The 27724-nt window shown below is 47.0% G+C and overlaps 1 protein-coding gene across 3 annotated transcripts; it reads left to right on the plus strand.

Annotated features, from left to right (window-relative positions):
* Window positions 1-3989: 3989 nt before the first annotated feature.
* Window positions 3990-22463, plus strand: ARF3 (ARF GTPase 3). 3 transcript variants are annotated; one of them, XM_040488275.1, is made up of 6 exons: window positions 3990-4166; window positions 5369-5411; window positions 17417-17657; window positions 18469-18579; window positions 18821-18945; window positions 19501-22463. In XM_040488275.1, the coding sequence occupies exons 3-6, from the start codon at window positions 17510-17512 to the stop codon at window positions 19660-19662; spliced, it is 546 nt and encodes a 181-aa protein (XP_040344209.1). In that variant the 5' UTR covers window positions 3990-4166; window positions 5369-5411; window positions 17417-17509; the 3' UTR covers window positions 19663-22463. The 3 variants fall into 3 exon arrangements, with proteins under 3 accessions (XP_040344209.1, XP_040344208.1, XP_040344210.1); XM_040488274.1 differs by lacking the exon at window positions 5369-5411 and having other exon boundaries at window positions 3991-4166; XM_040488276.1 differs by lacking the exons at window positions 3990-4166; window positions 5369-5411 and adding an exon at window positions 13357-13405.
* Window positions 22464-27724: the final 5261 nt, after the last annotated feature.

Consider the following 27724-nt stretch of genomic DNA (forward strand, 5'->3'; position numbering starts at 1 on the left):
AGAGAGAGAGAGAGAGAGAGAGAGAGAGAGAGAGAGAGAGAGAGAATGAGCAGGGGAGGGGCTGAGAGAATCCCAAATAGGCTCTGCTGTCTGCATGGAGCCTGACGTGAGACTTGAACTCACAAACCAAGAGATAATGACCTGGGCCAAAATCAAGTCGGATTCTTAGCCAGCTGAGCCACCCAGATGCCCCTGATCCTCAATGATTTAGTTGGGAGCTTTCAGTGTGGAAAACCAGGGGGGTACTTCTAGGGGTGAGGGGCTAGAGATCCAAACACAGGCCCTATTTACTTTTTATGTGCCTCAACTCCAGATTTCACCTTGGTCCTTGCCCTAGAACAAGGGTTGGAATTTTTTCTTCCTGCAAAGTGCTTGATAGTGAATATACAGCTAACCCTTGAACAACATAGGGGGGTTAGAGGAGCCTCCCTCCCCATGCAGTCAAAAACCTGTGTATAACTTTTGACTTCCCTAAAACTTAGTTACCAACAGCCTACTGTTGACTGGAAGCCTTACCAATAACATAAACAGTCGATTAACACATATTTTGTGTGCTACTTGTTTTATATGTTCTATTCTTACAATAAAATAAGATAGAGGAAAGAAAATGTTATTAAGAAAATTGTAAGGAAGAGAAAAAACACATTTAGACTACTGTATGGTGTTTACTGAAAAAAAATCTGTGTATTAAGTGGACCCACACAGTTCAAACCCGTGTTGTTCAAGGGTCAACTGTAGTAGGCTTGTGGGCTTTGTCGCAACTACTCAACTCTGCCATAATTACTCAACTCTGCTGTTGTAAATCACAAGTAGCCATAGACTGTACATAAACGAATGGGCGTGGCTGTATCCAAGAAGGCTTGATTCACAAAAATGGACTGCAGATGAGATTAGGTTCTTTGGCTGAACTCTGTTTACCCCTGCCCCACACCACATGGTCACCTCTTTTCTGGAAATTTCAAGTACCGAAGGTATCTCAGCGTTCAACCAGGAGCCAAAAGAGCAGGTGCTTTTCTTTACGGCTCCAAGTCAGAGAACCTGGGAGGTAGATATAAGACTAATGGGAAACATATAAAGGAGATTCCAGTGCTCAAAAAGGGAGTGTTTTGCTCTGGAAACCAGCAAAACCAGCATGCTTTCCTACTGAATTATTTGCACGTGTATTTTGTCCTTCCTTATTCAGAGCTCTTCTGCATTTAATCTTAGTAAAGTAGTTCCTGTATCTTTCAGAAGAGAACTAGAGAAAACAGATTTTTAAAGCTTTTTACAATCTTTCTATTCCTAGCTCAGTGTCTTTGAAAACAAACCGTTATCATTCAATTCAGAAAAGGGATAGACCTCATACATTTAGGCCTAAATGTTTATGGGGTTACAAGCTGCTGATTCTAACAGGTCATCTCCTTGGCCAGGGAATGTTCTCTCCATTCCTCTAGGCAATAGATATATCTGCTACCCAAATTACCCTCAAAAAACAGGTGATTTTGCTACTGGGATAGCAAGGACATTTTGAGGAATGTTGGGTTAGGGCAGTACTCTACGGCAAAATTTTATGCCCTTGAATTTCCACTTGAGAACTCTGGGCTTGGAAATTTGATGGAAGCAGTAAGATGTCTTATCCCACTTCAGTCACTGACTGAGCCTGGTGTGTACGGGGGAGTGGGGAAGAGGGGGTGTATCTAGAATAGGATATGAGAGAGAATAATGATAAGGAACATTCAGAATGGGAATTTCTCACACTTAGGAAGGGGGAGGAGAATCTCCAATGGTATTACAGAAAGAATATTTCATCTTTTTCCTGTTTCCTTCCTCTGTATTCCCTTTGGCTCCCTCTCTTTCTAGCTTTCTCTTTCGTCAGACACACTCTGTGGCAAACTTAAGCCCCAAACCACAACCTTGAGAAATTCCAACTGGATTTTGTCAGCAAGGCCAACACCCCCCCGCCTCCCCTGCTCCCGGCACACGCGCTGGGCTCAGACCCAGGCCTGGGGTCAGTGACGAGAGTGGGAGTGTGCAACCCACAGAGTGGGTGGCTACAATTCAGCTTTTACTTAACTCCACTTGCAGTCAGAGGGAGGGAGAAGGACTGATGAACTGTAAGTCAGGCCTCTTGGCCTCCTTCAGCTCTGGATGAGCTCTTCTCCCGTAGCCTTTCATGTGGTTGGGAAGCTGGGGAGTGGCAGTTGCCGGCTAGTTGCCAGCTAGGCAGCACCCCTTCTGTCTCTGCTCCTGTTTGCTCCACGGGAAGCACCCAGTGATGCTGCAGCAGACTCCAGACTCCAGACAGGTGAAGGCTGGGAGATTCAGTCCCATTCATCAGTTCTGACTCAAATGCCATGGTACTTGCTGCTAACCATATTAGGCTGTCAGTATTTCCATCCTCGGTCACACCTGGAACCCAACCTGGAGAGGATCTGGTCTTGGGCAGGGACACCGAATTTGTACCTCCTGTCAGAGTCTCACAAGGCATGTTGGTGTCATTGGGGCACTAGTGAAGGGGAGGGGGGTGCAGAATATTATTTTTAGTGGTCAGCGTGGGGCATAACTTGGTGGGGGAAAAATTTTAGGAAAAGAAATGGAAAGAATAGTCATGGGGAGGTATCACAGGGCCTAATCTAAGAGCATGCAAGAAAACTGAAGGAGTCTTCTGCCATTTACAACACAGAGCTTAGCAGGGCAAAGGCCCTTAATATCAACAGCCCAGGACAGATACAACTCTCTTTGTTATGAATATGCTCCTTGTTATCCAGCTCATCCCTCACCATCTTAAATTAGGGCCATCTCGGCTTCACGTTCTAGGGTCATGCTATTCTCCATGTTAAAATAAGAGAGAAAACAGACTGGGGTAAGAGGAAGAGTAGGGAATGTACACACCAGGAATAGATGGGGACAAGTGTGGCTATCTACCAACCTAGCTCTTGGAAAGCGACAGGAAACAAGGCAAAAAAAAAAAAAAAAAAAAAAAAAAAGAAAGAAAGAAAGAAAAAATCCAGAAAAGCAACAATTTTGACTCAAGCCTTAGGGAACAGCTATGTGTTCCCTTATACTGCTATAAATGAGGGGAGAGGACACTTAAAGAACCTTCTTTTGTTCTTAGCATTACTAGTGCTCTTCTTCTTGCACAGCAGAGGCTGTTCCAAGGCAGCTTTGCGTGTCTAGATCAGGTGCAGAAATGAGTGTAAAGGAAGTGGAGGTGGGCACGAGTGGAGAAGCATGGGTGCAAAGTCTCTCACTTTCCTTGGGATACTAAAATTCATAGTCATCTAGTCACACATCCTCAAACCACGCCTCTTAATATTAGGCTTCCACCGGTTGTCTTTCACTTTCCAACCTCCTAACTGGTCCAGAGTCCAATTGTTTCCTTCGGTCTCTTAAATTCATCACTCTCTCTCCTCTTCGCCATGGGAAAGGATCTCCTGATTCAGACCCCTGAGTACTCAGACCCCTAAGACTCAGTCTTAGGAGTAGTGAGTAGCAACACTGATGCAGCGAGGGCTCTCAGGTAGTTGCAGCTAACCAGGGTTAAGAAATAAAAGATGTGGTCTGGGGGAACTCTGGAGCAGCGGAATTGAAAAAAAAAAAAAAGGTGTGGAAAAGATGTTGTCTAGAAGAGTAAGGTGATCCATAACAAGGACTGTTCACTCATACCCTGCTCCTGGCTTTGCCTCTCCGCTCAAACCCTCTCCAGTGTGGTCAGCACGCCGCTCCAGTCCTTAAATTCCAGGAATGGCCCTGGAGCTTGGGATTCTCACCTCAGTCCCCACTGCCTCATCCCCACTTCCCGGCTCCCGCCTCCGCCACCCTCAGCCTGCAGCCCCCACATCGGCCCCCGCCCAGGTTCAGCTCCAGCACCCGGTTGCCTCTGCTGCAGCCGCTGCCATGGTGATGGATCTCGCGAGAACTGCCGCACGCTACCGCGCAGTTCTCGCGCGATCGGGGAGGTGGGAAGTATCCCGGTCTGGGGGTGGGGGTGCGCCGCACAGCTCCCGTCGCCGTCGCGGCTTCCGGTGCTAGGTGGAGGAAAGGAAGGAGGGAGCCAGGGAGCGGGGCCAGGGGAGCAGTGGTGCCGAAATCGGCTTGGGGGTGTCGGAGGGAGCGGAACCAGTGCCGAGCGGAACCTGCGGGGGCGGAGGCGGCGGCCGCAGCGGCGGAGCTGGGAGCAGGAACAGGTGAGGGGCTGGGGAAGGAAGGCGGGTCTCCGTAGAGGAGAGGCTCGGGGTGGGGGCTGAGGAGATAGACCCCCCTCCCCCCGTCCCAGGCATTGCCGGGCAAGGAGCGGTGTGGTCTTTTCCACCGGAGAGCTCGGAGAGGGGGCGCCGGGCCAGTCTCTCGCCTGCCCCCGCATTTGAAGGACGCGGAGCTGGGGTGGGGGTGGGGGGCGCACACGAATTTGTGCCTCTGCCTCGCACGCGGGGGCGACCCAGGCTGCAGTTAGGTTCTCCTCGCCTGCAGGAGGTGGGCTTACGAGGGGTCGGGGTTGAGGTGGAGGAAAACAGTCCATAAAGAGGTGGTGCGGGGGCGGTGATGACTGTTTTGTATCCTTTTTCTGTTAAAAGGGCTAGGGAATGCCTCTTTTTCCTATCTTCTCTCCCGCTCCACCTTAGCACTAGGAGACCAGAGCCTTGCTGCGGTGACACCCTCTACTCCCATCATGGGGCAGGGGTGCGTAGGGGGTTTAGGGATTAGGTGACAAGGCAAGCTACTGGGGCACCCCGGGGGCACTGTTCTGCTAAAGGTTGCGCTTTTGGGTCTTGGGAACCACACGTTGGGAAGAGGGCAGCAGGTGGGGAGCGGGAGGAGAAGAGGCAGGAGAAGGGGGAGGGGGCATCTGGTCTTGCTTGGAGAGGAGAGGTGGTGCCTTCCTCCCCCAGGCAAAGCGGGGGCGGTCTCACAGGAGGAGGGAGCAGCTTGTCGCTGGCTCTGAGTTTGTGTCTTCCAATCCGCTTTCTTTCTTTAGGAAGTACCAGGATTCCCGGAACAGAAAATGGAGCCATTGCTTACACCAGTGTTTGAGGGGAGGAGGGGAAGGTGGAGTTCCCTGTTAAACCTAGCCACTTGAATAGCAAAGTGGTAGCTCCTCTCTTGGGGGAGTTCCCTTCTTTTTGGGTTGTATTACTGCCGGTCTCATTCTGGCCTGGCCCGGAGGAGTGTGGTATGTGGTCAGGAGTGAGAAGAAATAGTGAGGTCATCCGGTTGAGGGAGAAGCGTAACTCAAAACCTGTCTCTGCTGCTGTTGGATTGGGTCACCCCTGGTCTATGGCATGAAAGTTTTATTGGTAGGAGATCTGCTGCAGGAGTCTGATTGCGTGGGTCAGTGCAACAGGACAGAATCTAGTCTCTGCCTACTTTTCTCCCCTTGTTCCTTAATCAGGTGGTGACCAGCTTTGCTGCCATTTTGTCTTGAGCTTCTTGGGGTAAGTGTCTCCACTTGGTATGACTGGAAGGGAGCAGTGAATTGGTTATTGCCCATTAGACCTGAGTTTGAATAACGTGTCTCTAAAAGCTCATTTTAAGAAAGAAGCTGATCCACAGAGGTCACTTTTTCACAGAATGAATCAATGACCTTGGATTTAGCTGGGAAGGGCCCCCATGTATCACATATTTACGTGCCTCCTGCCTCCCAGCATAGAATTATTACCTTGCACCGTCAAAATTTTTGTGTGTGTCTTGTTTTTCCAAAGAGAAGAAACATTTCAGTTGCAGGGATTGGATCTCATGTTGTGTCACCCACGATGCCCATGCAAACAGTAGACACTCATGATGTATATGGGATGTGAATGGATAGAACTCAACAGGCTTTCTGATTACAGTTTAAGGAAAGAGAAAGAGATGATTTGACTCTCAGGGAGAGTGCCTGGGGATAGCTGAGTGAGGGTACAAAAGCCCTTAGCCATTGTAATTAAGTCTGAGTCTCTCCACCTTCCTAAGAGGCACAAAACAGGCCTGGATAATGGAAACTAAGACCCAAAAAGAAAAATATTACTAGAACACTAAGTCATTATTTATCTGAAATCTCAGATCCCCTGCTTCTCTATGTGGGCTAAAGGGGTCTCCGTTAAATGTTAAGTCAAAATTGGAATTCTGGAGATTATGGAGGAGGGAGCAAGTATCTGTGGTGTGGTGCCTGGCACAGAAGTGGTGCCAGTGAATGGTAGCTGCTATTATTAAACTGAATGCAAGTATAAAGGAGGGAGGACAGCAGGCTGGAAAGAGTGGAGTGAAGTCTTAAGTGCACAGAGGGTCATATTGTGCGTGTTCATCTCTGCTACTCTCTTTTCCACTGAGTCAAGAGGAAATGGACTCAGAGGATAGTGGGTGGGATTTGTTACTTAAAAGGAGGAACTTCTTTAAAACCAGTTTTGTTAAAGTCGAGTAAATAATAGGGAAATTGTGGAATCTGCTTCTCTGTACACCTTTAGAAATGGCTGCCAAGCAGCCGGAGACTCAAAGCATCTCACTGTGTTTGGTTCTCCTCACCATTTTTTTTTTTTTTTTCCTCCTCACCATTTTTGTTGCAGGTCAATTTAGAGGCAAAATGGTCTGGTAATTGAGAGTGTGGTCCTTGGAATTAGACAAAATTGGGTTCAAATCCTGCCTCTGCTAATTACTAGTTGTATATAATTTCGGTGAAATTACTTGTCCTTTCTTATTCCTCATTTTCCTCATCAGTGAAGAGCATGACAAAGATAGTACCTTCATAATATAGGCATGAGAATTAAATGAGATAACTGAGTGTAAAGCACTCAGTTTCATACAAAGCATGGTAAGTTTCAAATAAATATTAGTTGCTACGAATAATCACCATCATAATAGTAATAATAATATGAGCACTCAGGGCTGCCTTAGAGAAGGTTGACACAAGAACAACTTGCTGCCTATGTAGAGGGATGATTGTTACCATGACTTTCTTTGCTGGTTGTAGGCTTATGAGCAATAAAATCTTTTTTCAGCATCAGCCTTACACAGGCAGCTCCTGCTGCCCGAGTGGGAGGTGAAGCTGGAGCAAGGCAGGGGCCCTGAACCATCAACTTGGATGCAGGGTGAGGATGTGGAGGCTCAAGAATAGTGTTCATGTTAGAAAAGTCAGCATGGGGTGCCTGGGTGGCTCAGTCAGTTAAGAGTCCGACTTAGGTCATGATCTCAAAGTTCGTGAGATCGAGCCTCACATCGGGCTTTGCACTGTTATTATGGAGCCTGCTTGGGATTCTCTCTCTCCCTCTCTTTCTGTCCTCCCCAGCTTGAGTGTTCTCTTCTCTCTCAAAATAAATAAACATTAAAAAAAAAAGCATGATTGAAGTAATGGTCGACTCTGATAAAAGAGCACTCTCGTTGACCTAGGTCAGTGATTTAGATTTCAGGGTCCCTTTATTTTAGGGCTCAGTATTTCAGCATCCTCCATTTCCTGGGCCACTTTTTTCTTAAAAAATTTTTTTTAATGTTTATTTTTGAGAGACAGTGTGAGCAGGAGAGGGACAGAGAGAGAGAGAGGGAGACACAGAATTCGAAGCAGACTCCAGGCTCCAAGCTGTCAGCACAGAGCCCAACATGGGGCTTGAACCTGCGAACCAGGAGATCATGACCTGAGTGGAAGTCAGACACTCAACCTGCTGAGCCACCCGGGCGCCCCTGGGCCATTCGTTTCAGGGTCTCCTTTAAATGTCTACTTCTGAGTACGTTTCAGAATGTACTGTATGGAGGTCCAGAGTTGTGATATCTATGTAATTCTATTTGCTATACATTTTCAACATCTGTTGCAGTTATAGGTAGAGTGCTAGTAAAGCATTTTGATAGTGAAAAAACATGGGGAACATCTAGAAAGAGTTCCACAAATGTTTGAAGGTTTGTATTATAGCCTAGGTAGGAACTGACTGAGGTAGGGATTCCGTGAACATGTAAGAGCTTTGCATTGGACTTCTCAAAGGACCAGAAGGGACATGGCTCAGGATTTCAGGGCTCTACCATTATCACCATATTCCTGAAGAAAGGTGAGATGATGGGGTGTAGCATATCTCATCATACCTTTTAGCTCTTCCGTTACTGATGAGAGCCTCGTATGACGCTTCCTTTGTGAGTGTCAAGCATGGATGTTTAAAAAATTTTGTAATGTTTATTTTTTAGAGAGCAAGAGAGACAGAGTATGAGTGGGGGAGGGGCAGAGAAAGAGGGAGACACAGAGTCCAAAGCAGGCTCCAGACTCCAAGCTGTCAGCACAGAGTCCGATGCGGGGCTTGAGCTCATGAATTATGAGATCATGACCTGAGCTAAAGTTAGATGCCTAACCAACTGAGCCACCCAGGTGCCCCAAGCATGGATGTTTAAACTTAAATAAATGTGAAAGGAAACATAATTTAGGCTGCAGGAGAATGTTTGCTCTCCGTTGTGATGGTTTTTTTTTTTTTTTTTTCAATTTTTTTTCATGTTTATTTATTTTTGAGAGAGAGAGAGAGAGACAGAGCACAAACAGGGGAGGGGCAGAGAGAGAGAGGGAGACAGAATCTGAACCAGGCTCCAGGCTCCAAACTGTCAGAACAGAGCCCGACGTTGGGCCCGAACTCATTAACTGTGAGATCATGACCTGAGCTGAAGCTGGACCCTTAACCAACTGAGCCACTCAGGTGCCCCTTCATTGCGATGGTTTTTGACCCTTTCCTCTTTTTTTGTTAAAAGCAATAGAACGTTACCTTGTATAAAATCTTACTTGAAGTCTAATACATTTAGTGGATAAAAATGGAGATGCTCTAGGGGCGCCTGGGTGGCTCAGTCGGTTGGGCTGCCGACTTCGGCTCAGGTCATGATCTCGTGGTCCTTGAATTCGAGCCCCACATCAGGCTCTGTGCTGACAGCTGAGAGCCTGGAGCGTGCTTTGGATTCTGTGTCTCCCTCTCTCTCTGCCCCTCCCCTGCTTGCTCTCTCTCTTTCTCTCTCTCTCTCTCTCTCTCTCTCAAAAATAAGAAACATTAAGATTTTTTTTTTTTAAATGGAGCTGCTCTGGTGGTGGTGTAGAGTCATGGGGCATAATTAGAGCCTCTCATGTGGTTCCCCCCACCCCCACCCAGAAGCCTGTGAATCCCACCCAAGGAACCTTAGGGTTCTGAAAATGTAGCAACTACTTCTCGAGTTTGTCAGATACAGGAAGAGGATCAGGGATCATCTATAGAATAGTCTTCCTCAACCTCAGAAATGTTTCACCACCATCGTTAGAACCAGACTCCTCAAAAGCAAGCATGTTAGTCACTAGCCACAGATTAATCATGGTGTTGGGGACATGAAACATGAATAAGGCATGGTCCCTGTTAGCAAGGGGCTCCTGGTTTGGTAAAATATTTCCCCAATCTTTTCTCATCATGGCATACATAGAAAATGGTAATAGACATGGTGCTTACAAGCTGAGGTGACTGGCCCTTGAATTCTAGCCATCTTAATCTCTGCCTAGCCATCCAGTCTGATGGGATGTATGGCAGACCTGTTATACATTAAAGGCACATTATTTCCAGCTCTGGAAAGCAAAATAGGCAAATGTAAATAAAACATACTGTGGTAAGTCCTAGAGTAGACATGCATTTGCGGTGCTAAAGGATCAGATGGCTCTTACTCCCCAAGCTAGTTGTTCCCTGTTTTCTGAATCCTTAGACTGCTCTGTAATGATGGGCCTTGTCAAACCATGGCTTCCTGTTTCATCTATTCACAACAGCTCCGTTTTGACTTGTGAAGTGGGACCAAATTGGGGCAAAGGTTTATTAGGGCTTTAGGCTGACTACTCATGGAATTTCAGTGATGCTATAATTAAGAAAGCATAGTGTTCTGAATAGCTAAGGCATTGTATAGATGTAGGCATTGGAGCAGCCATGGAGTATCAGGCGATGGAACGGTTGTAAGCTGGTCAGATTCGAAGAATAGGGCAAGCTGATAGCTTTGGTTAGAGGGCAGTGCCACAGAATGTTCCAAAGAAACAAATGAGTCTGGTTTTTATCTGGTCACTGTTTTATGTGGCTAAGTCATGTATTCTGAAACAGACCTGATTCTCTGTTCTGACTTGCTGAGGTTTGTGCATGGGAAAAGCCAGGCCCTTCCCAGGTGTTTGGGTCTTTCTAATCAGACGGGCAATTTAGGATCTTTCCTTGATAATGTGGCCTTCTTTCAGGTTCTCCTATATTGGAGTCGTCTTCTCAGACTAGAAGGGAAACTGGCATAATGATTCCGGCCTGAGCCTAAACAACTGTTAAGTGGAACCTAATTTTAGTTAGGTATGTTTTAATTTGTAACAATATCATCAATTGCCTAATAGCTAAGTTCAGTAGGTATCTTTCAGGCCTTATCTTAATTTGACATTTCTAAAGCCTTTGACCCTCTTTCCTTTTTTAAAAATGTTTTTTACTGTCTTGACTTCCTTTGGGCCCCTCTGGTACCTTCTTACTCTCTTTCCTGGCTTCTGTTTTTTCCCAGTGCTTTAAATGTTGACATGCCCCAGGTTTTTGCCTTTGGCCTTTTTTTCCTGTCCCACTGTACACACTCTCCCTAGATATACAGTTAGAGTAGCATCAGTTGCAAAAGACAGAACACACACGTGTGGCTTAAACAGTAAGTGAATTTATTAAAGCGTATATCTTGAAGTCTAGGTGAAATAAACCAGACACAAAGGAATAAAAGTGTATGATTCTATGTGTATGAAGCATCTAGAATAGTCAAATCCATAGACAGACGTAGAATGGTGGTTGCCAGGAGCTGGAGGTAGGGGAAGTGGTGGTTATTATTTAAGTTACAGAGCTTAAATTTGGGAATATGAAAATGTTCTGAAGATAGGTGGTGGTGCACAACAGTGTGAATGTATTTAATGCCATTGAACTGTGCACTTAAAAATGGTCAAAATGGTAAATTGTGTTCTGTGTATTGCTCTCTATACACACACAAAGAAATGTAGGGTTACAACACTTTTCTTTTTAATCTACCAGCTTGGCAGGGTCATTAAGAATGCAGATTTTCTTCATTTTTCTGCTCTGACAGCCTAGAGTTCTCATGTCTGTGCCTTCATGTTCTCAGCATCTCATCCTTCTATGTCAACATCTATAGGCTAGATTGGGGCGCCTGGGTGGCTCAGTCAGTTAAGCATCCAACTTCGGCTGAGGTCATGATCTCACAGTTCGTGAGTTTGAGCCCTGCGTCAGGCTCTGTGCTGACAGCTCAGAGCCTGGAGCCTAAAGGCTGGAGAAGAGAATGTTGCCATATGTTTTTTTTTTTTTTTTTTTTAAATAAAGTCTATTTATTTATTTTGAGGGAGGGAGGAAGGGGGTAAGAGAGAGAGAGAGAGAGAGGGAGACAGAGACAAACACAAGCCAGGGAGGGAGATAGAGAATCCCAGGCAGGCTCCAACCACCAGCGGGGCTTGAACTCACAAACTGTGAGATCATGATTTGAGCTGAAATGGAGAATTGGACGCTTAACTGACTGAGCCACATAGGTGCCCCAAGCATATGTCTTTTTTTTTTTTTTTTAAGATTGAGGAAAACTTTCCTGGATGCTCCCAGCAGACATTCCCCATGTCTTATTGGCTAGAATTAGCATATAACCATTCGTGACTCAGTCACTGGCAGGGGAAATGAAATGCCTATATCCCTTAGGCTGATCACTTTTCCTACCCTAGAGTTGGGGAAAGGTATCTTTATACCCCCAACCCCAACATCTGAACAAATTAGGTCTTCTGTTAGAAAAAAGAAGAGGAAGAATAACTGTTTGGGTAGATAGCCAATAACTCCTGTCATCCTGGATCTTAGTTTCTCTTACAGCTTCAGTTACCATCTCTGCAGATGATTCTCAAATACCCAGCCTAACTTTTCTCCTGAAAATCAACTTAGCACCTCAAAATCAAACTTTATTCTAAAAACACCTTCAGTCTCAGATCTGTTTCTCTTGTATTTCTTGTCTGAAGAAGTCCCACCAGATCACCCACTCATTTAATAATCAGTCATTAAATCCTGTGGATTCTATGATTTTGATGTTTCAAATCTGTCCTCTCCTTTTTATTGCCACCTCTGGTTCAGAACTTTTGATTTGTCAACGGTATTACCGTACCTCCCACATGGTCTTTCTGTCTCAAGTCTTTTCTCTTTATTTTTTAACGTTTTTTAAATTTATTATTGAAAGACAGAGGATGAGCATGGGAGGGGCAGAGAGAGGAGGAGACACAGAATCCAAAGCAGGCTCCAGGCTCTGAGCTGTCAGCACAGAGCCCAACGCGGAGCTCGAACTCACAAACTGTGAGATCATGAGCTGAGTCGAAGTCGGATGTTTAACTGACTGAGCCACCCAGACGCCCCAAGTCTTTTCACTTTTTAATTTATACCCTAAACTATTGCCAGAATGGTCTTTTTTTTTTTTTTTTTTTTTTTTTTTTTTTTGGAAAGTAAGCTTTACATCTAACATGGGGCTCGAACTCCTGACCCTGAGATCAAGAGTTGCATCCTCTGCTGACTGAGCCAGGCACACCCAGAATGGTCTTTTTAAAGCATATACTTGATCATGTTATTCAATATGGCCTTTAAGGCCCTTCATGATCTAGCCCCTGCTTACCTCCAGAGTCATCACTTTCTTCTACCCACTATGTGATATCCAAATAATCTGCCTCTCAGATGCACCTGGCTTTGTCTAGTAAAAAGTGCTGTCTCTAACTCAAGTCTTTATGTCTTTGACATGCTGTTCCCTCTCCCTCTTTATTGTTTAATTACTTCCTATTCTTCCTTTAGGAGTCAGCTCAGGTGTGACCTGAGAATCAGAGAATCGCCCTTTACCCCTGTTTTGATTAGCTGCTCCAGCTTTCTGTCCCCATAATACTATGTGCTTATCTCATTCTTACCCTCATGCTGTTTTGTAATCCTGGGTTTGCTAGTTTTCCTCTCCCATGACAGTTTCATGAAGGCAGAAGCTGTCTTCCTCTCTGTATCCCTAGTTCCATATACTCAATAAATGCTTAATGAATGGATGGAAGCTGACATCTGAAGCTATTTCTTGGCTTTGGGAAATCTCTGAGTCCAGTAGAAGTCATTGAGATACTAATCTAGGAGTTCTTGTGTGCTTGTGATTATAGTGCTCTTGAGACAAAAACTTGGAAAGCTTATAGAGGTCACAAGCCAGCTGTGCTAAGGAAGCTAAATACAGGCGGACCCTGCTTTTGTTTCCTTAAATTTTATTGGTCTGTTCCATTGGCTTTGCTAAAAATAGCATCTCTATTAGTGATATCTCAATGTGAAAACCGTCTGGGAGCAAAGCTGCTTTTAGTGCACCCTGCTTGGCAGCAGACTTTGGTTTTCCTTTCCTCGGACCCATCATGTAGCCTGAAGAGGAGGAGGTGGTGCCAGATCAGAAGTCCCCTTGGAGGTGTCTTACGACGCAAGCCTGAGTCAGCCACAGGAGTCAGGTGAGGGGAGTGTGTGCGGCAGACCTAGCTGTGACTCTCAGTATCACTTGGAGAGTGAGGCAAGAATGTTCCTGCAACACACACAAGCCAAGATGGCTGAGCAGTTTCAGCAACAGCCTGCCTCTCCTGGGGGGGTGGAAGGATGGACTTGGGAGCGGTAAGTAGCGCTCAGTGAGGACATCCTCAAATGAGGCTTAAATCAGGCAGTGTGCTTGATTGAACTCCTGCAGTGTCCCAGACAGATTGTCCTGGAACACATTTTTTTAGAGCTCTTCTTGTCGTTTGTACCACTGATAACAAAGTTTGTGATTGTAAAATAGAATGTTGAGATATACTTTTTAATACTAGAGATGTTACTGTATTCCATTTTTTATCCTAAGCCACTCACCTTTAGTTTTAACTGCTGATTCCTGGTTTCTAACAGCCCATGGAACCCTGGCATTTTGCCCTGTGAACACAGGAGTGCCATCTGTGGTAAAAGAGAGTAACTATAGGCTGCAGAGTACATAGGGAAACAATCCAGGGTTTATGGTTTGTTTTGTTTTTTGTTTTGTTTTGTTTTTTTTCTTTTTTGCCATTCTGCCTCCCAGAGCTTTTTCTAGGAATGCATTATGGTGAAAGTGAGAATCAGCTGTATAGACCAAGATTTGTGTTCATGGCACAAAGCTGAAAGTTGCCACCATCCTCATGGTAGGGGCATCAAGCTGTCTGGTAATAGGGACAGATCAAGAAAACCAGTACCCACTTTGGAATGCTCATCTGAGTCAAGCTCTTGATTATATTAAAGAGGAGCCATAATTTCCACTAATATCAAGGCCCTGGGCTTCCCCCCAGAGGACATGTGGTAACTCCTTGGGCATTTCATCAGTTATCCATCTGCCACATTGTGTATTAAGCGGCAAGAGAAAATTCCACCAATTTTAGTCTTCTAGTCCTTTTGGGGTGTTTCCAAACCAGTCTTTGGGTCAGGTATGTGTGGAGAATGGCCAAGAATTGACAGGATATCTAAGAAACCATTGGTGCATTATACGAAGATACCAAGTGCTGCTAGGGCAGAAGAAATGATACAAGAACAACCTCAGATGAGGCTTAAATTGGCCCATGTGCTTGATTGAACTCGTATAGTGGAATTGGCACTGGGAGTGGGACGGATCCAAAATAAAAGGCATAGTCCCTGCCCATGGAGAATACAGTGAAGCTGGAGAGACGGTAAATATACAGACTTATAAAGAGGAAAAAACTCCACAAGTTAGTAAGTGCCACTTGAGTGGTTCAGATGATTCAGGGACATACCAGGAAATAGAAATAAGTGTAACACTGGGATTAGCTTTTGAACCAAGACATTAGCATGCTAGCTTAGCAAAGAAGCAAACCAAAGTACAAGGTTTGCATGTTTGGGGGCAAGGGGTATTTTTCAGTCACTGCTGTACTCACAGTTGATAATCATTTACTCAGCAATAATTTCATTCTCGAAGGACAGCAAGATAAATGTGTGGCATAAATTTAATACAGAATCTGGGCCGAAGCCTATTACCAAAGTCTTAAAGGAAAGTATCATCTGGAGCTGGAGAAAAGGACACCTGGGCAGGAGACAAGATATAAAAGTAGGAAGACTTGGGGAAGATTTAAATTTCTGTAGGTGATGGTGGCAGGACCGGAAATCTGACTACTACAGATTGCTGGGGTTGATGGAATCTAATCTTATTAGTTGGGCAGATGTCCCCTCCTGCCTCAGGGATCCTCTGGGATCTGTCTGCCTGGGTGGGTTGAGGCAGGATGGGCAGGGACGATGGCTAGTGGGCGACTTGGCTGAAGTTGAGCCCTAAGGTTGAGCCAGGTCCTCTCTCTGGGGTGTGAGCCCTTTGGGTCAGGGGCAGGGCTCATCTGAGGAACCTACCAGGAGCACCACGCCTGGCTCATTAGTGGATGTCTGAGAAGGCCTTTGAAGATGAAACACTCCGTAAGCACTCATTGTTTCTGTTTTTTGGACAAACTAGTACTTTGGTCTCCAGGGGCTGTTGATCTGGCTCCTTTGTGCTAGTCTGGAATTTGCTGCAAACTGAGGAGAGTAGGAAACAAACAGAACTGAAATAGTTTTTGAGAAAACAGCTAAACTCCCACTAAACCCCCCATGCTTTAGCTTGTAAATAGGATTCCTACCCATCCACCTTTCACATTCTTGGGTTTGGGTGCACTCTGTCTTGACCTGTTCCTTCGCCTGCTGGGTTTGGGGTGTGTGTGTGTGTGTGCCTCTGGTTCCCAGACTCTATAGAGAATGCCAGCAGCTGGCATATGGTGATTGCTGAATAAGCTGCCTGCTGACGCATGTCTCCTGCAGGCACAGAGAACTGGCTGGCATGGGCGATTCTGAACCCCTGTTTCATTGTTGTTTCAAAGATGCATTTCTGTGGCTGTCCTGTTCCATAGAGAAGGGAGGGAAGAAGAGAAAATGAGTGACTCTGATTTTGTCTTTGGGGGCAATAGGTAGTAGGGTGGGAGGATGGGCATTTTGTACCTTCATAGTGGTTCTTAACTGCTGTCGTCTTCACTTTTTTAGCAGATATTTGTTAAGTTCCTAGTATGTACCAAGCATAAGCTTCCAATCTGAGTGAGCTGCTAGTAAGGCCAGTTATAGACCTTACTATTTTAGTTCATCTGTTCCACTGCTATGTGCCAGGCACTAGTCAAGGTACCGGGAACACAGCAGTGAACAAAATAAAGAGCCGACATTGTAGAAGGAGAAAAACACAACAGCAAGAAACAAATGTGTGATGTGTCTGATGCTGAGAAATGCTATGAAGAACAGTGAAGTGGGATAAATGGGGTAGAGAGTGATGTGTGTATGTTTTGGTGGTTGTAGAAGGCCTCTTTGATAAGGTGATACTCAAATGGATGCCTGAAGGAAGTGAGGGAGTACTCTGGGAAGGTTAACTCAGGGCAGAGTGAAGAGCAAGTACAAAAGCTTTGAGACAAGAAGGTGTTGGGGAATTGAAGTGGAGTGAGCCAAAGGGAGAGCAGTAGAGGATCTAACAACAGAAGCAGGGGAATGCAGATCATGCAGGACCTTGTAAGCCACGGTATGGCTTTGGGTTTTACTGAAAAGGAGATACGAAGCCAAGAGAGGGTTGAACCGAGAAGCAGCATGACCTGATTTTGGTTTTAAAAGCAGTCTGGCTATGTGGAGAATAGACTGAAGGGGGTGGGGGGAAGAGGCAGGGAATGAGGTGACTGCCTCATTGCAGGTGAGAATGTAGAAAAGCTGTCCTTGGATGGGCCACAGTGAGCCTAGGAATGAGGGGGAGCCTAGGAATGGCTGAGGAAGGAGGGGGAGCCTCTCCCCACCCCATCTCCCAGCTTGGTGTACGGTTGTATGAACGGGAACAACTTGAGCAGCTGGCACTTCACAAAGTGGAAAGGATCAGCCTCTTTTAGGGAGGGTTACTTTCTTATTTCTTCCTCATTGATTTTGGTGTGTGGAAGGAAGGTAGAATTATAGAAGTAGAGAAAGGGAAGAAGTGGAGTCCCTTGATTTGAGCAGAGAGCCTAGACCTTGGGAACCTGGCAAGCCCAAACCTTGTCAGGAGTCACAAAGAGCCACTCCTCATTCCACTCCCTCCTCTCCCAGCCTTTCCGGGAGTCTCAGGGTAAGGCTGAGGGAGGGAGGGGCATTCATGGTCTCATAAGACCTTATATGGTATGGAGTGTCAGAACTCAAGGGACTCTAGAAGTCATCTAGTTCAACCCCCTCCATTTATAGGGGCAGATATGGATGGGTGAAATAACTCGTCCAAAGTCACATGGGTATATTACTAGCAGAGCAGGGGTCCTGAGTGTTCAGTGCTTTGTCTCTCTGCTCCCAAAGACTCAGGATGTGTCTGAGTAAGACTTGATCTTCCTAGTCCTCTCAGGCTCTCAGTTTGGCATGAACTCCAGCCATGACTTTGGCAAATCCCATTTGCACGAGATCCTGACTAGCAGATGGTGGTAATGAGTTTATGTTTCTTTGCCTAGGATCAAGTTCTCCATACCAGGGGCCAGGCCAAAACCAGACTGCCACTGCCCCCACTTGAGCCCGCCTGTCCTCAGAAAGTGGTTGCTGTGATCATGGGTAATATCTTTGGAAACCTTCTCAAGAGCCTGATTGGGAAGAAGGAGATGCGTATCCTGATGGTGGGCCTGGATGCCGCAGGAAAGACCACCATCCTGTATAAGCTGAAACTGGGGGAGATCGTCACTACCATCCCCACCATCGGTAAGGGTACAGCTTAGATGTAGGCTTTGATGCCAACAGCTGAGCCAGGCAGGGGGCCTGTTCCTAGATCCCCCACCTGGCCACCAGGCAAGTCCATGCAACTTGGGGGGATTCAGGGAAGGATGGTTATTTAGCTTACTAGCAGGTGCTGGGGCTGCCGTTTGCCCACCTACCCTGGTCCTCTCTGATGCGGGAACTTCCGAAGCCTGGCACTGAACAGTCGCCCTGAGGCACTGAGCTGGTTTATTCTTTGTGTTGTTTGGAAAGCGGGTGAAAGGCTTTGATGTTCCTGCCAGGGGCCAGGAGTTGGTTCGGTTTAGATCCTCAGTGGCCCTGATCCTGGTTAAGACCTGCCTGTGGGAGGGAGAGAATTTGCCTTATTGATGGGGCTCCAGATCATCATTGTCCATTGGTTCTGCATTTGGGGCTCCAGGACTATAGCTCACTTTTTCTTCACCGTGTTTCCCAGGCCCTACTTCTTAGCTGTGGCAGACTCTGGTGGCTGAGGTACAGGAATGGGGCTGAGTCATTTCTTTGCAGGAGGGAGAGGCAAAGACTGAAGAGAATGAGTGGAGAAGGTTAGCTCATGTTACCCAGGCGATTGTGAACCTCCTGACTGGCCCTTCTCATTCTCTTCCTCTTTTTCTCTTTTTGGCCTTTAGGCTACTAGGTCAGGGAATTCCAGGCCTGAGGAAGCCTTAGTTTCCTTTGCTAGGATCATAGCCAGGCTGGGGGAAACAGAAATGAACCCACCTGGGTATTGTTCGCAGGCCTGGTGTTTGAGGCCAAGTGGCCATTGTTTTTTCCAAAGGGTTCAACGTGGAAACAGTGGAGTACAAGAATATCAGCTTCACAGTTTGGGATGTGGGTGGCCAGGACAAGATTCGGCCTCTCTGGAGACACTACTTCCAGAACACCCAAGGTATGGAATATGAATTGCCCAGGTTGGCACGGGTTGGTTGGGTATGAGCAGAAGGAATGACCTTCATTTTTGGTTATGGGCAGCCAGTTCTTGCCCGGCTGCAACTCCTAGGGGTGGGAACAAAGGAGGAAAGGGAGCAAATATTTGGAGGGCATGTGGAGGGTGTTGTCTTTTGGTGGTGTGTGTGCGGGGAGGGGGAGTTCATCTGCTGTCTTGTGCAGCCCATGCTCTGCCTCCCTAGGGTTGATATTTGTGGTCGACAGCAATGATCGGGAGCGAGTAAATGAGGCCCGGGAGGAACTGATGAGGATGCTGGCAGAGGATGAACTCCGGGATGCAGTGCTCCTTGTCTTTGCAAATAAACAGGTGAGACTTCTCCCCACCCCTGGATTTGAGAGATGACAACCTGGCTGTAGAAATCATGAGCCTTGGGGCTTATTGTAGGGGAAGCCCTGTGTTCTCAATTTTGGAAGTGTGGGAAATACGATTAGCTGGCTTCTTTATGTTCCTCCTCTTGTCCCCCACCCAGCTTTAATTAGCAACATTTCTGTCCTCAGAGATTTGGTGTGGTAGATACATCACCTCAAATCCCTCCTTCATCTTCCCTGATGTCTACTTTAGTGGAACTGCCCTCACTCCTGCAGTCAGACAGACATGATTCTTTGCCCAGTCTGAATCACCTCTCCACTTCCCTACCAACCCCATATTTGGTTTGCAGCTCCCCAGTGGAATGACCTTTAGTGCCTTGAATCTATGGCTCTAGGATGACTAAAGCCAAAGCTGCTCCTTAGGACCTTGTTCTGGCTTCTACAATGGAGGAGGAGGAGAGGGTGCTGGTACACATCTCTTTGGTAGATGGGTGCTCTAGAAGCCTTTGAAAGATCCTGAGGCTCCTTTTTGTGTGTCTTCCTCGCGCTCCAGGATTTGCCTAATGCTATGAACGCTGCCGAGATCACAGACAAGTTGGGCCTGCATTCCCTGCGTCACCGCAACTGGTACATTCAGGCCACCTGTGCCACCAGCGGGGACGGGCTGTACGAAGGCCTGGACTGGCTGGCCAATCAGCTCAAAAACAAGAAGTGAGAGCCAGGCAGCCCTATTCGACCACCCCACCCACCCCTGACACACCTACTGTCTCCCTACCCCAGTCCTGCCCCTTCCTTCCCGTTGCCAGTGTGGCCAGGGCCCTGGGTATCATGTCCGCATGCCCAACAAGAGCCTTGCCTCCCCTGCCCTCCCTCCTCTTCCCTGTCCATGACCAGTCCCCAGTTGTTGTCCTGATGATGAATCATTCCAATTTATCGGATTTAAAACAAAAACAAGGTTGTTATGGTTTCATGGGGTGGCCCCCCTCATCCTTGGGTTTGGGAGGCGGGGTGGGGTATTCTCTTCGTTCGCTTCGTTTGGCTCTGGTTGCTGTGCTCTTGGCATCTGAGTCCCTCCCCTTTCCCCACAGGTCCTTCTCCTATTCCCCGTCTTCCTTTCCTTTGCCACCCTCTCCCTGTTCTACATGGAAATTGCACGGGCCTCTCTGTGTGTGCGTGCATGTGTGCGCGTGTATATACATGTATAGAGAGATATATATGCAGGGGCCGGGGGAAGGGTGGAGGGGTGGAGTGCAGCTTGAGGCTGGGAGCCAGGACACTGCCCGCTCTAGCCTATCATCTGCCTCTCCCATGTTGATGAGATAAAGGGAAGAAGGTAGAGGGAAGGCTGTCCCACTTGCACTGGTTCCTCTCTTCTCTGCAGGTGGGTTTTTCTGGATGATAGGATGGATGGTGGATTTTCCACCACCATCTTCCTGTGTACCTTTCTCTCCTGCTTAGGGCAGGGGGGTGGTGTTTATCTCTAGATGACTGTTCCCAAGGAGATACCATTCTGCCCTGCCTTGTTAGTGGGGAGAAGAGAGGAGCCCACTCACTCTTACCAGCCCAGTGTTTAACTGGTCCTCCTCCTCATCCTTAGATCTGTTCCTCAGGAGCTTGTGGGGAAGATAGGGAGAGCAAGACCATGGGGGTGTGTTTGGGACCAAGGGCACTGGGGGGGTGGGCCTCAGGTTTTTCATCTTCATACTTTTGTGTTGTTACGAGGTGAGGCATGGATCAGTCCTGTTCCTGCCTTCCCATGTGCCCCCCCCCCCCCCCCGCCCTTCCTTATCTTCTGATCGTGGGGATTGGGTGGTTCATCTATCCTTTGTCAGAAGTTTCCTCACTTTAGTAGTCCTGCTGGCCTGACCAGGGCTGGCTGGGTGGTTTAATGGGAAGCAAGGGAGTGGGGGTGACATAGCAGACCTCAGTTTCAATTCCCCTTCTCTCCACTTCACTCTTTTTTTAGTCCAGGATGTGCTGAAGGCTGAAAATGTTCTATTCTGTTTCTAGACCCTCAGGCTATCCTCCTGTCCCTCCTGACTCCCATCCCAACAGTTTTTCCCTGCCCGTTTCACCCACTTCCCATAAATCAATTTGAGGGTTGGAGTGGAGGAAACAGAACTCTGAAGTAGTTGTTGGTGCTGGTGGGATGCAGTGGTCTTCAGAGTCCTCCCACCATAATTATGTAGTTGTTCAGAAGCTGCTGCTGCTACTGCGTCTCTCTGTGTACAGGGGGCGCTTGTCCCTGACGTCCTGGCCTGGGTCCTGACTTTGCGGTTTCTGTGAAGCCGTGGCTTTTCTGTGGGCTCCTGTGTGTGCTGGCTGCGCCCTGAGCTCCTGAACAGCCACCCATAATCTTTCTGCTAAGGTCAGGGCCCAGGCCCCCTGACAAGCATGGCTGAGGGACCCCTTCCCAGAAGGAGTGTCCCAAGCCCCACCCCATGGGGCCAGGCTTCCTGCCACCTTTGTCTACAACAGGCAGATCAGTATCCCCACCCTGACCCAGGTTGAACTGTGAAAGAGAGGTTCCAGGGGTGTCTCCCTCAGTGCCAGTTCCTTAGTGATGTACTATTTACCCAAGATGCAGTGGGTGTGGTGTGTGCAGGTCTCTTGATCTCTAGGCCTGTGTGTGTGTGTGTGTGTGTGTGTGTGTGTGTGTGTGTGGTGGCGGGGTGAGGGGAGAGGGGTGCTGGAGCTTCTATTTCATTATAATGTATATTCACTCCCATGAACCCCATGGATGCTTCTCTCCACCCCTTTTCTTTGCTTCTGCCTCAGTTTCCTCATGTTTTTGCTCCTGCTCCTGTTTCCTCTCCCTTCCTGAACTCTTTCCTTGGCCTTCTCAACTCATTCACTGCTGTTGCCTGCTGTCGTCTCCCCTTTCCTTGTTTCATTCCTACTTAGGATTCCCCACTCTTGATCTTTGCTGTAGGTGAGAATTTTGCCTCTTCTCCTGCCTCCCAGTCTGACTCTCCCTAGTTAGATGTCAGTCCCAAATAGGTTTTTCTCATTTTAGGCCCACCCCTACCTTGCTTTGGGGAGCTCCAGAGACCAGCGGGCCTGAGCGTTAGAAAGCAGCCTTGGAGGTTGCCTTGGTGCTGCTCAAGGATGTATCCAGCAGGGGGCAGTAAGTGATCTTGGTAGTGTCCCTGGCTGCCAGGCCCTTGGCAGGGGTGGTCTCTTCAACATTCCCATTCACCTAAAAGCTCTTTTTGGATTGGGTTTTTCATTCCATTTTTGCTTGCTCCCTTCCACACTCTTCTCTGGGAGATTTAATTTTATGCTTTCCTTTGTTACAGCCTCTTCCCCCCTGGAGAATTCCCCTCCCCCCCAAAGTTTGTTTTGTGGTGTTATGGTGGTAACTGCAGTTCTGAACTGGTTTTTCTCTTCTTTTTTCCTCCTCTGGAATGTAGACTGTATATGTTTAATAACTCACCTTCTCTCTCCTTGCTCAAAATGTGGGATACGCGATGACTGTGACCCTGGTTGGAAATTAAACTTGTTTTATGCAGCTTTGGAGCAGACCTTCATCCTTGATGTGCAGCAGCCATGGGACAGTAGTTTAATGGTGAGGGTACTTCTGTCTTTGGTCCCTCTCTGTAGACTGCTCCTTCTCTCAGCAAAGGGGTAAAGGGTACACTTGACAGGGATGGGGCTGGGGGAGAGTGAGATTATTGAGGAATTTAGGCTTATCTCTACACTGCTTACTACTTCCCATCATACTCCAGAGAGGAGCATAAATGAATTGGGCACCAGAGTGTGCCTTTGTGACTTTGCTCCTTAGTTGTAAAGGGTTTAATCCTGTACTTTGCTTTATTTATCACCTGCTGGTAGACACTAGAGACTTGAGTGGCTAGAGGACCCTGAACTCGGAGTGACCCAGACTGCCTCCACTCTCAGATCTCCTGAGCCCTGTGCATCAGGTGCTTATAGTTGCAGGGTCCCCTCATCCATAGACTGGAGTCCCCTCACTCGTCTAATTTTGGATTTTGGCAGTGAGTAAGCATGAAGGGTAAAGGCCTGGATAGTGTAATGAACTTGATCCTCTTTACAACTGTGGCCCTGTATCACCACTGCTTCAGGCATGTGGTTCCCCATTGTCAGGATGCCAAACCTCATCCAGAGATTCCACAAATGTCTTGAGGGAAAGGACAAGCCTCCGCCCTCCCAACCCACTCCTGTCACTACTCTCTTCCTCTCCTGCTAATACTGTCTGGCTCCAGGCAAAGAAAGAGATAGTGCTCCCCTTTCTTTAGGGGGTGAGATCTGGGTGAGCTAGGCAGGCCATCCCCACTCTTGCCACTTTCTTAAGTGTTGTGGGAAAGGGACAGGTTTTAGGCATATAGTAAGTTTGAGAGCCCCGAGTGCCGGTGTGAAGTAAATCATTTGTATTCAGTTACCTCCCTGGTCCTCAAAAGCTCTGCCTGGTGACCAATGTTACTGATAAGAGCACCTTTCCCAAGTGCTTTATTTGTACATTTATAAGTATGTTCCTTCTAGAAGAACCCCTCATAAGATCGTGATAATAGAGAGGACTTTAGCTGGATGGCAGGCCAGTGGGTGTCTTTTGACCCCTGAAGAGGACGACCTGATCCATTTTGTCCCTCAGTACTCTATTTAAGATTCCAGAAGGGAGGTGCGGGGGAACCCTCTTGTGTCAGTTGCTTAAACCTTCCAGCTTCTTTCAAGAGGGGTTGGGGGGAAGAGGGAGAGACTTAACCTGGAAAGTAAGTGTTTAGCATCCAGCTCTTAGGACAGATAGCAACCTTATCTGCCCAGAACTTGAATAGCTCTTCAGTCATGGCTTGGCAGACTTGGGCCCAGGGTCTACCTCAGAATAATCTGGGTAATGGAGCTTCCAACATGAGCTTGGAGAAAGTCAGTGGAAGGCTTTGGATTGGTCAGGCTGGTGTAGACAGAACTGTCCTCCTCGTTACAGAGTTTGGGGTCAGTGGCAGGGAAAATGAGTGTGGGTATGTGTGAGTTTCTCAGACTAGAGGTATAAGGTTTGAAGGCTCTGGGGATTCGCTGCTATCACTTCCAGTTCAAGTGCCTAGATTGGTCAGAGCAGAACATTGACAGGTATTTACTGAGTACTTTTGAGGGTTCCAGACCTGTGCTAAGAAGGAGTCAAACCACTGGATAGACCTGGGAATCCATTTCTGGGACGCTTTGAAATCCTTTGGGATATCCATAGTGCAGTACATTGGGATAGTGAGAGTTGGGGAATAACTGGGGGATACCCCTTTGCTACTGCTTGGTGCACAGAGTGGTGTCTTTGGGCAGGCAGTCATAGTACTAAGAATGCTTCCAGTTCTGAAGGGTGTGGAATTAGGAGGGTCAAAGTCCATCTCTCTACTTTCTAACCTGGTACCTGGAGGGATAGAGTTTCCTGCTGGTCGCTGGGGAAAGATAGGATCCAGTGGCCTTCCTTCCTCTACAGGTTTTTCATTCTAATTGGGTTTCCTGGCCCTGATTGCTGGGGTTGGGTAAGAAATGACCCTGAATTCCTGAGCAAAGGGAAGAGGAGGTTAAGTCTGAGGAAATCCAAACCTTATGAAAGGGAGCAAGGCCACTGAAGGCAGTGGCTGGAGGTCTGGAAGTGACGAACTTGTGTCAGGACTGACGACCATCATGGCTTGAAGGTGAGTGTCTGCTTATGTGTGTCACTTTGGCCATCAGCTACAGAAGAGAGGATCTGGGCTCTAGTTTAGGAAAAATCTGGTTTCCGAACTGAACATCATGGAGTAGAGAGGATGACACTCAAGCCAGAACTTTGACTATCTAGGCCCAGAGCCAACCAGTGCTACCTATGCACGCTTCCTCCCACCACCCTTACTCCTAACCAGGCACGTTGAAAGCTGTCTCTGAAGAGGTCTGGACAGTCAGTCTGGGCCTGGCAGGAGGTTTGAGAATGAACTTGTCCACCTGGCACCCTGCCCCCCCCTCCACCCCCCCCAACATCCACCCCTTCATCACACACATTGTTGAGAGTCCTCCTAGAACAGAATTGAGTACAAGACCTTTTAAGGGTTGGAGGACTTAGCTTGGGGCTCTGAACCACAGGGATTTAGATGTTAGCTTCTTTCTGCATTCTTAATGTAGAAAGAGAGGTGCTTTCTTGGCTTTAGGTGATAAGAGATGGAGAATCTCAGTTTTTGCCTATGCCTTAGGGAAAAACATACTGATGGGATGAACAGCCATGGGGGGAGTGGGGAGCAGTACTGCTTCAGTTTTGGATGAGCGAGTGCATAACCATACCTAAAAAAACATTTTATCATCCAGGGTATGCATACCCTTGAAAATACGGCATTAGCTTTTGAATCCAGATTTACATATGCTGACTCACAAGCTTTTTATTTATTAACAGTCTTAAAAACAAACATATTAAAAACATTTAAAAAGCAGTGCCCTGCTTACTATCTGGCACATAATAGGCATTCAGCTTTGATGAGTGAATAAACATAACTGTCCATAACCAAACTGGGCTGCCTGGTGGGCCCCGCATGAGTTCAGGGGGCTGTGGTAGAGTTTCTAGTACTCACTGACAGAGACCCTTTGAAGGGTGGAGGCCTTTCCGGGAGTGGCCCTCTGATTTCAAAGTTGTGCCTCCAGTCAGGGTTGTGCCAGCTCCTCTACCTTTCCCAGAACCATCTCACCTTTCTCTGTTCTCCTAACTTCACCCAAGGAGAGAGCTTCTTCCTCTCTGTTCCCTTCTGGGTCCAGGTGGGCTTGTGCTGCCCTCTGTGGGTGATCTTGTTGCCTTAGTTTTGCCCTAGTCTCACTTCTGCCCCCCACCCCTACTCCATCCTCACTTCCCCTTTCCATTCAGAGTCCTGGACCTGGACCGGGCAGCAGCCCTCCATTTTCATGAAACCATTCCAGTCAGCCCATGCGGAAGTGCAGTATGGGCTCTCACCGCTTTGCTCCAAAACCTTCAGTGGATTCCCACTGCCTTAGTCTGACATCGAATCTCTCCACAACCAGCTCTTGCTTTCCTCCCCAGCTACCTCTTTCTACTCTTCTGCTTGAATCCATTACTTTAGCCAAACTGGTATACTAGTTTTTCCCAAATATCCGGCCTACTGCCTTTATCCCCTTTCTCACTTGTTTAAAAATACCACTTTTCTTTAAGATCTACAAAGCTGCCCATGACCTCTCTAATCCCAAGGATTCCTTTTTCCCCCCTTGCTGGCTCCTTTAGTTCTATTAGCATAATTCATTCAACATCTCTCACACCTTCCCTTATATTGTTATATATCATGTTCATTCATTTAATATTTAATTTGGAAATTTATTTTTGTAACCAAAGTAATCTTCATTGCAAAACATCCAAACAATACATAAATGTACAGAGCAACATGTGAAACCTGTTTGCCTCTGTTTTTCTCAATGTAACCACCCTCAGCTATTTGGTGTGCCTCCTTCTGGTAGTTTCTTTTCTAAATATATGTAGCTCCACACATTTGGGGAAGGGCTAAAACATAAATGGACTCATATCACATTATTTTTGCTTATTTTCTCATTTTTAATGTTTTATTCGTTTTTGAGAGAGAGAGAGCATGAGCAGGGGAGGGGCAGAGAGAGAGGGAGACACAGAATCCCAAGCAGGCTCCAGGCTCTGAGCTGTCAGCGCAAAGCCCAACGCGAGGCTCGAACTCACGGACTGTGAGATCCTGCCCTGAGCTGAAGTCAGACACTTAACCGACTGAGCCACCGTCTTGCTTTTTTTAACATAAGGGTATATACATTTGTCTTGAAGTTTTTCCAAATTAGCATAGATATTTTTAATTGTATTAAAAGTATTGCATAGCATAATATTTATTCAAAATAAGACACATTTGTCTAGAATCTGTTATATGGGGGGTACTGTACAGCTAGTACCTGGGGGACTCCAGACATGATCACAACCTTGTCCTTGCCATCAGTGAGATGGCTCTTGAGAGAAAGGGAGAAGTGAGGCACACATAAATAATTGCAACACAACAGAAAATAACATCCCTGAGTGTATGCTGGAAGTTCAGAAATAAGTAACTTCTAGCTAAGGGAATCAGGACTTTACAGAGGAAGTGATATTTGAACTTGGTTTGGAGGAAGCTTGACAGGTGAAGGAAGAGCATGAGCCAGGGCACAGAGATGGAAACACATGATGAAGGTTGATCTGATGCCAGACCACAGTCCATGAGCAGGAAGGGGATTTGGTTCAATTCATAGGTGTTTAATGAGCATCTATGTGTCAAACACCATATGAGGCGAGGCAATAGAACACAGAAATGAGAAAGATGAGGTTGCAGTCTTTAAAAGGCTTTTAGTTTAGTGGAATAAAAGCCAAGTTTGGAAAGGCAGATAAGGACCAGATAGTGAAAGCTTTCAACTGGCATGTCATGGAATCTCAATTTGATTCATGGGGCAATGTGAGGCTGTAGGCTCCATGACAAGCTGAGCAGACCGCAGCAGTGCACAGAATGGGCTAAAGTAGGCTGGGGATGGGCTGGGGATGAGGGGCTTAGAATGTTCTTCCTTTCTTTTTTTAAAAACAAGACAAATTTCACTTCTACCTCAATTGAAAAAGTATCTGGTGGTAGGCAGTCCAGGTGTGGTGGCTTTACAGTTATCAGGGCTGAGACTTCTTTTTGCTTCACCAGACTCACACATAGCTTCCTCCTCATGGTCACCTCATGCTCTAATGTGGCTGCTAGAGTGTAATTCATCTCAGCTACATTCCAGACAGCAGAAAAAAGGAAGGGGGAAGGAGCCTGGGGGGAGGAAGAGGAGCA

The sequence above is a fragment of the Herpailurus yagouaroundi genome, unplaced genomic scaffold, assembly GCF_014898765.1.
Source record: "Herpailurus yagouaroundi ecotype Mexico unplaced genomic scaffold, PumYag 166, whole genome shotgun sequence".
In the NCBI taxonomy this organism is placed as follows: Eukaryota; Metazoa; Chordata; class Mammalia; order Carnivora; family Felidae; genus Herpailurus; species Herpailurus yagouaroundi.